General features: G+C 38.9%; 1 protein-coding gene across 3 annotated transcripts in view; it reads left to right on the top strand.

Moving 5' to 3' along the window:
- Positions 1-12,202, top strand: part of LOC148035647 (GTP-binding protein, HflX) — a 140,124-nt gene that overhangs the window by 48,278 nt on the left and 79,644 nt on the right. For all 3 annotated transcript variants that reach the window (XR_015690855.1, XM_087677636.1, XM_087677638.1), the window contains exons 4-5: positions 129-243; positions 429-566. Coding sequence is in view for 2 of the 3 variants with exons in the window: in XM_087677636.1 (XP_087533762.1) it covers positions 129-243; positions 429-566 (253 nt within the window). In the remaining variant the exon portion in view is untranslated. The remainder of the gene's footprint in view (positions 1-128; positions 244-428; positions 567-12,202) is intronic.

The raw sequence follows: 12,202 nt of genomic DNA, 5'->3' as shown, positions 1-12,202 counted from the left end.
GGTCTTTGTTTCAAGATAAGTTTTTCTGTTTTGACTGGAAGGAAGCTCTATTTTATTGTTTCATCCCAGACCTTCAATTGATGATCAACTTACATCATATTCATAATAGTTATTTTTTCTATTTTCAGGCAACTTAGAAATTTGGAGAAAGCACTTGGTAATGAAGTCCGAGTGTGTGATCGGACTGCCCTGATCTTGGACATATTCAGCCAACAGGCAGCAACTAGGGAAGCAACTTTACAAGTACTTTCTTTACACTGCAGTTTCTCAGTTTAATGTTCATACTTTCTCATGGCTGACTAACAGTAAGATTTCCAGTATTGTTGGTGCTTTTATTTGCAGCTCAAAGCAGGAATTGCAGATAACCTTGTTTTCCTTTAGCTTTGATTTGAAAGTTTTGTAGCCTCCTTTATTTGATTTGCATACAGGTGGAGTTAGCTCAAATGGAGTATCAGCTTCCACGGCTAACTAAAATGTGGTCACACCTTGAGAGACAAGCTGGAGGCATGGTGAAAGGAATGGGTGAAAAACAAATTGAAGTTGATAAACGCATTCTGCGCAGCCGGGTAAGCATGCAATCTGGTTTTCAACCATATGATATAAATCTTAGAACTGCATCTCCATCCAATAGAAAGACAAGAGGTGCATCTCAGGATGGATAAATGGCTACATGGTTTTTGAGTAGGCAGAACTGAATTCTAATGGGTGTTCATGTGGGGTATATCTTGTGTTTAAAGCGGTAGGAAACACTTACATTTTACTTTATATATTTTTCTTCTTAAGATAAGAGAGAGACAGCAGAACATGCACAAGGGGTGGGAAGGACCCTCCCCTCCAACTATTAGCTGAGAGCGTTGGAAAGAGCCATGCTGCCATTTTTCATATGCACAGATAGGATTGCTCCCAGGTGGAATGAACAGCAGAGCTTGATTGCTTTGGGACCCTCCTAACTTATGACTGTCCTTTTTTTGCTAAGTTGATTATGAGCTGGAAAAGTATTTTGGTAGATTAAAATGGACTAGCAAATAGATCTACTAGGCTAATTCTATGCATCTTTAAAGCATACATTGCAGTAGATTGTTTGCCATTCCTTAGCTCTTCCAGAACCAAGGAGAGCTTACTTTATTGCAGAAAAGAAGAAAAGGAATCACTGGCATTCATGATGCTCTGGATGATGATGGATATGCGATTTCCTTTGTTTGTTGCGTCTACTTGTGGATGGATTGGGCACACATTATAGACCACTTAGAGGAAAAGCCAACACCCTATAGGACTGCTTGAGCTAGTCCCTCCTCTTGATTCGGATTTTAGGATAGATGATTGGAGTTTGCGTCGTGCTTCATTGCCTAGCAAACTTTTGGCCTTGAGATTGTTATTTGTTAAATCAGTCTATTGACATCTTCTCCCATCCCCCTAGATAATGGATCACACTAATTTGCTATGGCATTTGGACAAGTCATTAAAGCGGTGGAGAAAACGTTTGAAGGCCATTTGGAAATTTAAACTTCCTCTTAAATCCTGTCTCAGGGAGATGCTTACTTGGGGTACTGCCATTTGGAACTGTACTCATTAGGAGAGGAATTACATATTTGATTTGTGCATGCCATTGCTCCAATTGAAATGATTCCACATGTTCTCTAGTTGTATCATTATTTAAGCAATCTGACAGATAGGATTTTTGGTTAATTTAAGGGCATGTTTGGCTTCTGATAGTTTTTGGGAACACTTTTGGCTGTTTGGTATTATTCTTGCTCCTTTAAGAGCATACACAGTTTTTTACTTGGATGAGATTTTGGACACTTTGGCTCATTTGGATATATCGTAAGAATATGGTCTTCGGTACATTACCATAGATAATTTTGCCTTCTTTAGGAGATTCTTGAAGCAATTCTTATGTGACTAACAACTGTAGGATATTGACAGAACTGGTTGTCTCTTTTTTTCTTGTTCCAATGGTTTTAATTTTGGTGACGTTCACCCTCAACATCGCTACCTTTGTACATTGATGTAACCACTACAATTCAAATCCATAGTTTGAGCAAAAAAAATGTGCGTGTGTACACATACATTTTTTGTAAAACAGACACAATTTTATTGTAGTCCATAAAATACTGTACCCAAGAAGCATCAGAAGCACTCATAAGAAATATCTAATTGAAGTTGATCCAGTCCTTTAGTGGCTATACTATCAAATGGAGTTGGTGTAGAGAAATGCTCAAGCACAATGAGAGAAATGCAAAGTGTACAACAAACACAGAGTGTAATGTAGAACTCAAGATGATGAGAACATAAACGATGAATAAAGAATGAATCTTGTATGCTAAATATGCTATAGAGGGGCCTCAAACCTCTGTCTCAAGGACCGGGGATAAGGTAATTTGAGAGTGGTGTTGGAGTTCTTGGGAACAACTCCCAGACTATGTTGTAGTGGAGACGAATAGTGAAACTCAGCAACAGTAGTCCACCTGATGATGATGGCAGCACAACACATGTCCAACAGGCTGAAAATGGAGATTTGATGATGATATCAGCCCTCCAGGCAGTGGGAACAGGCTGGGTGGCTGTTGGGTGGTCTGCAGATGCAGAAAACACAATTGTAGGTGATGCTGACAGGCTGAATCAGGTCAATAGCAGCTGGGCAGCCTTGAAATCAGGAAAGTGCAGATGTGGGAGGTAGCAGATCAGTTTGCCAGGCTGTGTGAAAGATGCCAACTGAAAATGCAATGACAAATGGGCAGCAGCTGGTAGTTGGTCATGTGACAGCAAGCAATTGATGGTAGCAGCTGTGATGAACCTCCACTAATCGCAACATGACCTTCAAGCGGGCAGTGTAAGTGCGCAACAGAAGAGAATTAGGAATGCAGTGGGAGAAGGGAAAAGAAAAAGTGAAAATAATAGACTGAGTTGATCTGAAAATGAATGTGAATACAAGGTTAGATCAGTCCTTGGAAGCTGCTGATATGCATCAATGAGGGCATCAGATCAAGCAAAGGGAGGAATAGGCAGTAGGTATAGGAGAGAGGGAGCTAAGCAGCAATAATGAATGATAGACAGCAGTAATAGGGGCAGTTATTAATAGCTGAAACAGCCCCAAACTGGTTGACCAGCACAAGGTGGCTGCATGACCTGGTCAAGAAGCTGCTGTCCGAGCAACAATGCTGCTGCCAATGTGAATGCAGCCTGAAAATGGCTAAAATCTGAAATACGCTGAAACCAGCTCATTGTACATAGTGTGAACGCATTCAAGACAAAAGAGAGAGGCTGAAAAATGAAATGCAAAGGCTGTGAGAGCTGCAGTATCTCTGTTGGACTCTGATGGAGCTCACAACTAGGAGATGAATAGCATGAAATACATGGAATGCTAACTTGGGAGTGATTGAAGACCTAGCAATCCCATGTGATGGAGCATGGAAGCTTGAGACAAAGGCTTTGCGAAGAATTCCATTGCATTGTCCTTCATGGGATAGTAAATCATCACAAGCTCGGGTTCTGTGATTTGCTCTTGCACATTAATGATGTTGCACCTTGATGTGTTTTGTGTGAGTAGGAAACACCAGGTTCTTGATCAAAGCAAGAGATATGGAGGTATTCGATGATAGAGTGAAGCATGATGATGTAGATGGATGGTGCTAACTTTAGGCTATCTTTAGCTCTTGTACAAGAGCTTACAACTAAGAAAACTAATGTAGCTCTTTATAGAAGAAAGGAAAAGGGGAGAGCTAGTGCAAAGAGGGAAAGTGGAGTAGCACAAGACAAGTGTCTAGCCACATGTCATGAGGTGTGACAAGTGGTGGGATACTTGGAAGCTTATGTGATAAGTGTCCTAACACTTATCTCTTCTCTATGACCTTCCTTTTTGAGTTTACTCTCAAGAATAGAAACGACCAATTTTAGTAACTACTAGCAGAACACGAAACTTACTATTTTTAGAATGACATCCCTATTTCTTAGGACTGGTATTTATAGGCGAATCTGAGGTTCCTAAAATTTATGGAAAACCCTCCTCCCATCCCTCCCCTTTCCAAAGAAAATGTGGATATCACGTGAAAGCTCTTTACAAGTACATTACTAAAAAAAGTGCTAACATTTTTGTACGAGTTTGATATGCAAAGATATGTGTATTTTAAGCTTTCGGTCTACATATGCACATTGTATAAATATTTTATGATTATGTCATCTTGTTGATTGTAATTGTTTGTTTTCATAGATCTAGCATATATTTCAAAGCATTCATCTTTTCTGTGTGTAAGCTTAATCCTAACATGCTTTAATTTTGGTTATCCAATAAAGTCACATTGGCGAAATTGTGTATTATCTTTTCTTTAATCCGTTGCGTGGGTCCACCTTAACCTGTGACCACTTATCAGTAGCCAACTCTAATGTTGACTGTTTGTCGGCTTTTATTTTGCTGTTCTTAGTTGGAAAGTTTCTTCACATGGTTGAAGAAAGCCTAAGTAATCCCTTGTAAAATTTTCATCTATCCATTGTACATCTACTATACAAGTCCACTTCTTGTGGTTTCGATCCTTGTGAAATAAAATCTGTCGAGGTTTCAAGAGTTATTCTGCTTCTTTGCCTTTTGGGGGGTCTTCAATATCGGGTTTCTCTGATTCTTGTCCTATGTAAGACTTTAGCAAACTTACATGGAAATCATTGTGTATTTTCTAAGAGCAGGAAGCTGAAGTTGAGAGGAAACTCATTTATTTTGTTGATTACTTTGAAGAGTCTAAAATATCTATTGGAGAGCTTTGGAAAAGATAAATTTTGGTGTGGATCTTGTTTTAGTTTGCTTTTATCAAATTTTAGCAAGATATATGGGCCAATTTCAAAAGCTAAATATCTTCTTTGTTTATTTTCTTGCTTTTGCTGTTACTCTTGGATAGCTTTGATCGTTGCTCAAACTTGATCCATTGCTGTTTTCAAACTTGAAGCAAACTCATTAGCAATAAAAATATTATCTTTAGTCCAAATGATTGAAGGAGGAATTACTTCTTTCATTGCGATTTATGTTCACAAGCATAAGCTTTCAACATATCCAAAAGAGTGAGATTCATCACCTTTGTTTAGCATGGTAGTTTGAGGATGAAAAGTTGAGAAGAACTTTAAAGTCGTTCCCAAGCTCTAAAATAAAGCATGCCAAAAGTTACTTGTGAATTTAGAATCTCTGTCTAAGATGATATTAAAAGGCATACCATGTAATCTAAGGATATGTTAAATGAAAAGTCTTGTGGCTTATGAGGATTTCAATGTTTTATTATATGTAATAAATTGTGATTACTTACTGAATCTATTAATTATGACCCAAATTATTTCATGACCTTGAGGCGTTTTTGGAATACTTGAGATAAAATCCATTGTGATAGATTCCCATGGAGCATCAGATACCTAAAGAGATTGTACAATCGTGGATTCTTTTTCTTGTCATATTTGGATTTTTGACATGCTAAACAAGCCTCAATGAAGTTATGTGTCTCTCTTAGTAATTGATTCACCTCATCCAAAAGGGTAGTGGAAATAAACTAGATATTATCCAATGGAGACAAATCACTTTGCTTGGAACAACATATAAAATCCTAGCCAAAATGATTAGTCTCAAACTCTCTCTCTTGATGCCAGACCTCATGTATCCTATCTGGTTTGGTTTTGTTTGGGAGTGCAACATCCTTGAAAATATTTTTATCTTTTGAAAATCCGTAGCTCTTACACAATCAAGGGAACAAAGTCTGTATTGCTTCTTGATTTCGAGAAGGTATATGATAGAGTTGATTGGGATTTTCTAGAGGACACCATGTTGATGATGGGCTTCCCAGAGCAATGGATCAAAGGTGTATTGGTTCTATATTCATCAACTCATAGTTGGGTCCTCATTAGTGGAACCAGGGATGCTAGAATTAGTATTGAGAGGTCAGTGAGAGAGGGATGCCCCCTTGTACCTCTTCTTTTCTTATTTGTTGTAGAGGCCATGAGCTTCTTCTTGAGGAGTAGGAATATATGTATTCGAGGCATTAGACTTCCCATTCTAGAGGTTGGGATGTAGAGTTTGCAAATGACACATTTATTTTTGGATGGGGATGAGGAGAATTTTATGGCCTTTGTAGTCGTGATAGAGGTATTTTGTAGAGCTTCAAGAGCTTTTATTAATTGGCACAAATCCTATGGATTTTGGATTTGTGATACTCGGCATATTGAGTAGAAACCACATGAGAATTTTACTTGGGTCCCTTGTGGTAATTCTGTGGGATACTTGGGCTGGCATTGATATTTCTTTAGAGTAGTAGTTGGCACCCTTATTACTGACCGTAAGACATAGGGGCCTTCTATAGGTCATGCATTGGCGAAATAAAGCAACTCACCAGGGATTTCTTCATTTGGTTAGGTGGAGATGGTAGTCTTGTGCAAACTAAGGTAGCTTGGGTTTCTTCTCCAGTTGACGGCCTAGGAATCGCCTTGCTAGTAGCCATAATCTTGGAGAGATTTCAGCATATCCTTAATCTTTGACAGCTCTTGAGGATTGTGTTTCATTCCCTCTTCTATAGGTCGCTGTCCTTTCTTTCATTCTTGAGCATTTATCTTTGATATCAAACTGCCAGAGGACCGCGTTTCACTCCCTTCATTGTGTAGATTCTCTATAGGTGTTGTTGCCTGATTTAAGTAGGAGAGTGTAGTTATTTTTAGAGCTTCGGCTTTGTTATATCAGCTTGATTTATGTAGTATGATTGAGTGATTCATCATTATTTTATCTTCATTTTCTTCTTCTTTTGTGTTTTTTAAGTTTCTCTTTTCTCTTATGTTTGCCGTACATACTCTATGTGTCACCTGCAGATCCTACTATCTCTTTGGTTTGCTTTCAAAGTAGTCATATTTTGATAGGTTGTCGGAGGGGTTTTTGTCGAAAGGTCGTATTCATTGGGGATCAGAGATAGAAGGAAGTAGAGGATAGGAGAGGGACGAGAAGAAAAAGAATAGACAAGAGGTAAACACGATAAAGACAAAGCACAATGAATCGAATCAATATGTATTGATAGAACCTGAAATCCCTTGTCTGGCACTACCCAAAAGCAATCTCCAAGCACTAGATCTCTTGGAGCTCCCTCGTAGACTAAAAACGTATATTAAAAAAACAGCTTCCTCTTTGTTGCTTGGAACCCAAATCTGATGGCTTTGTTGGCTTCGAAAGGGAGGTAAAACTTTAGGACACCTACTCAAGAATTTCCCAGATCACTCCTCCTCCCAGTTCAAAGTGCTTTTTACTGCCTGTCCACTGCGACCGCAACGCGCGCGATTTTGCCCATCTTTCTTTCTCATGAAAAATCCAAAACTGGTTGAAAAAGCAACTTGCTTTTTGCATGCTACCCTATTCTAGAAGTTTTTCTATCTTTTTAGGATATTTACAATAAATAATATCTAAAATATTGAAAATAGGCTAAAATTGTCAAAAAATCTAGTGTTTTTGGACCATCCATTTCACGGACACTAGCACTAATGACTCAAATCACATTGACTATCTAGATCAATAAGAAAGTTAGATGATGGTGCATTCCAGAGTTTTTTACACTATATCCGCATAGTGGCATGATATCTATCCCCTCTGAATCTGCACATCCTCCGGTATGTGTCAAAATCCTAGTTGTCACCAGATTCTGAGTCGTCCTCATCCTCTACAACCATATCCTTTGCTTCTTCATCTTCCATATCTTCTTGGCTAGCCCTTGTATCATGGTCACTATTTTCTTTTAATTCTGGTAACTCATAGGTAGTAGATTTCCGCCTCTTGAATAATTTGATTCTTTTCCTTGCTACCGGAAGTTTTATGGCTGTTCCATCCACATAAGTAGTATTATCAAACACCTGTCTTACCACATAGGGTCCAAACCATCTTTTGGAAACTTTACGCATGGCACTATGCTGATTGTTTAAACTGCTATCATAAACCAATACCCAATCCCCATCTTGTATGGTTCTTGGCCTCAATCTATGTCTTTTGTCAAATCGTTTCTTGTTCTGTATCCTTGCTGCTCTTAACTTTGCAACTGCTGCCTCTATATCTTCTGACTTTCTTTCCAACTATCTAATACGTAAGACCAACAACTCCTCTCGAATTAACTCCTTTTCCCAAGGTAGCACACTCCATGTGAGTGTCACCTCTTCTATCGGCATGATAGGTTTTTGACCATACATCAATTCCGTAGGCGTATATCCTGTAACGGCACTATGGGTTATTTTGTCAGCCCACAAAGCATAAGGGAGTAATCGTGGCCACTCTTTTACCTTCTCTCCACATGCTTTTGCCAATGCCTTCACAATAGGTGGATGGCCTCTTTCACTTTTTTCATTTCCTTTAGGGTTATAAGTTGAAGTTAAAGTAAGCTTTATCCCCACCCGTGCAAAGAAATCATGAGCTTCATTTGCATCTAGCTCACCCCTATCTGCTGTAATTTTTTCCACAGAGCCATACCGACAAAAGATCTCTTCTAAGAGAAAAGTACACAGTGCACTTGTTGTCTTAGTACGTAGAGCTCTCCCTTCTACTTGATTAGTCAAGTCTTCATGAGCAAGTACAAGATATCTCATTTGCCAAAGACCTGCAGGCATCGTGACTAAATCCACCACCCACTTAAAATGAAGAGACAATGGATATGTGGGCTGCAATCCATCCCGATGTCTCACAGATGAATACATTTGACATGTTGTACATGTTTCCACAAAGTGAGCAACATCCTTATACATACCCTGTCACCAATATCTTTCTTTGATCTTTGCAAAAATATCCCAAACACCTCTATGGCCAGTCCATAAGCTTTCATGAAATTCTTGCATAACATTTACTTGTGAAGCTCTGTCACCTAAAACTTGCAATGGCATACCTTGTTTCTTTTTAGCATATTTCCATAAGTATCCGTCTTTTAAGAAAAACCCAAAGGCTTTCCTCTTGATCTCCTTAAACCCCTCATCTGACCATTCGTTTCTCTTTGTTAATATACTGAGATATTGATCAATTCTCAGCCACTCTCCTGTATATTTGTCTTCTAGAAACACTTGTACACAAGACATAAAACATCTAAAGTGTCTTCTCTTTGTTGTCCAAGCATCTGTTAGTGTTGTAGCAACTCCTTGCATTGCTGAATTCACTCTTACAACATCATTTTCAGCTGCAAGAAAGTCTTCTTCTTCTTCCTTATCCATCATCCCATCTTCATTCTCATAGCATGCCCGAGATAACATGTATGCCATTGGTTTATCTCTTCTTGCAATATGTTAAAATTCAGGGTTCAAAGATTTGATGGATGCAATCCACCCGAGCATAGCAATGTCCAAGATAGCATATCTAGAAATCATACCTAATACCGGCAAACAATCGGTCTCAATGACTATATGAGCTCCCATAAAATACTCCTTATCACATTTAAGGTTGTCACAATTCCCTATAATTCTCTTTTTACCTGTGGATACCTTCTATGTCGTTCAGTCAATACTTTAGCACCAAAGTAAATTGCATATCTTTGCCCTTTCTCATCATCTTGCCCAATTGCCCATCCAATCCAGATTGGGCTTGTATCAACAGTAATAATAGACTTTCCATGTCCATAATCAGCCTTTCTCAATGTAGGAGCAGATTTCAAGAGCTGCTTCCATTTCTTCATTGCTTTCTGATGCTTCTTTCCGAGTGAAACCTTTGACATTTCCTCAAGAGCTGATATAGAGCATCAGCTACATGTGCAAAGTGAGGGATCCAAATCAAATAGAACACACATGCTCCCAAGAATCTACACACCTCTAATACATTCGTGCATACATCTTGCATTCTATCAATCCCATCTATTTTTGTTGGTGATGGTCTTCGCCCATAGGGCCCACACATATGCCCAACAATCAAAACCTCTTCAACTCCAAAGATAGACTTTTGTCCAGAAAGAGTTAAATGCACCTCTTCTAGATGCATCAAAATCCTCTCACAATTCACAATATGGTCCACAACAAACTGTCTGCACCCATGAGCATTCATCTCTTCATTATTTTCATCCACTGCACACCCTTTGATTGGAACATCATCTAAGAAGAGCATTGTCAATTGTGGTATAAAATCCCTAAGTACTCTATTCATAGCATTTGTCATGTGTGCCTCTGAGTTTGTTGCACACTGCGGGAGAGTATACATCTGTACTAACCCCAAAGGAGTCTTCATGGTTGTGATATCCGTGCTCTCAACTGCAAGTTGAAACTGATTATACCCGGAGTAAAGATTACCCAAAGAATAGATCACTTTGCTTGCAAAAGCCTCTGCAAATTCATCAACCACAGGACCTGGACCCACATTTATTATGGTCACTTTATTGACCGTTTGCATGTCTTGAATAAATCTCAAAGCCCCATTTTTTTTGGGTGCAGTAAACCAACTATTTGAGTATGGGGCTGAAGAGGGCTCCAAGATCTTCATGTGAATCTTTTCATTTAGCAAATCCATTAGCTTTGGCAAGTAAGTTTTAGGCACTGGAATAGGCCTCAAGTTCCATGGTACATGTGGCACATTAAATATTACCATAGGAGAGACAACGTTTGGATCCACACAATCTATTTCAACTGGCTGAAATGCAAACGCCTCTCCATGCCTAGCCAACATCTGCATAAAATTGTCTCTTTCAGTAGACAAAAGAAATCCTTCTACATCAACTTTCAATTCTTGTAATGTTTCAAATGTAAACTGATGACCTATATCTTTAGGATCCCCTAAGCTTGGCTGCCTTGACACTTTTTCATACAAACCCTCTCTTTTTGGTGGAAGTGGCAAAGCAATTGGTTTCATCCTTTTGTCAATTGTCTTATACTTTCTCTACACTTGGCTAAGCAAACAATGCTATAACATCATACATGTCCAAAGAACGTACTAACAACACTCTGTTTTCAGCCCCATTTTCTGCATGTATAGTTGCTGAAATTTCAGCCATAGTGTGATTAATATTCAGCCCATAAAAGATGCCTGAAATGCCTTCATTTTCAGCTATAGTCTCAATGCTCTCAGTTCCTTAGTAGCCCGTTTCATAGATATGCGTTCAGCCTTGCATATAGCTTCCATAGGCTTAAACTAACATGAATTGTTTGCTGTAAACTAAGAATAACCAATAGTAAATACATGCTTCATTCCATCAAGAAGCGAGTACATCCTCTGAATAACACTACTGTAGCCCCACATTACAGCAGTGCTTAATAAAATCTAGGTCTTTGAATTCCCTTGCATTTGGAGGCGAAGGAGACTCTTGAAGCGTATCTCGATTCCTAGGATGATTAACACAAACAGTAAGAAATTGGATTCCTTTCCTTCCATCCTTGCTTTTGACTCATGCATAAGTAAAACCATCATCAAGTACCTTTGTTTCCATACGTACTCTTGTAATATAGGGCTGTCTCAAAATCACTCCATATGAGGAATTATCTTGCACAAAGAAGTGTTGCTCTTCTTGTACATCGTCAATTGTCACTTTTACATTAGGACATGCAACATAGAGCTCCCCTGAAGAATTATTCGCAGTTCTCATATGCCAACCATGATCAGTATCCATAGGTCATGTACCATTCTCATACAATCCATACTCAATGACATTAATCTCAGACCCATGGTTAAGTAAAGCAACACAAGGAGTTTCACTCTTCTCTATTTTCACTACTGTTTTAGTGGTAGCCCTGGCCCAATGATTTCTTGTGTAATGACTTCGAGGAATAAATCCTAGAGTCTGCATTTCCAATCACTTTATTCTCTTTTTCACATGCTGTCCATTGATTAGTAGCATCCTGCATAGATAATCCATTACTTACTTCATGCTCATATTCAGCCCAAATACCCAACAAACCAGTTTCCTCTTCAAATTGCAGCAATGCACTAGTGGTATCACCAAGAAATTGACACTTCCTCTTAATTATGCCAATGATCTCATCATGAAATTCTCGCTTGGCGATGCTAAGCACCTCTCCCAAGGTGAATTCCACCCGACTGTTTAAGATCCGTTCTTCAGGAACCTTCTTAAGATCTGTGGCTGTCTCAATGTTAGACTACAACTTATATCCTGGCTGCTTGCCCTTTTTTTTGCCCTGTTGTTTTCTATCTTGTTTTTGCTTCTGACTGACCTCTTCCATAACATCCTCGGGAGATGGCTGATTTGTAGCTTTAGGCTGATTCACACTTCTTCTTGTCACTCTTTTAGATGTCCCT

Source organism: Lygodium microphyllum, chromosome 5, assembly GCF_053477565.2.
Source record: "Lygodium microphyllum isolate KBCC chromosome 5, Lygodium_microphyllum_v1.1.10, whole genome shotgun sequence".
NCBI classification, from domain to species: domain Eukaryota; kingdom Viridiplantae; phylum Streptophyta; class Polypodiopsida; order Schizaeales; family Lygodiaceae; genus Lygodium; species Lygodium microphyllum.
Note: the sequence above shows the minus strand (reverse complement) of the source record. Positions and strands in the feature narration are given on the sequence as shown.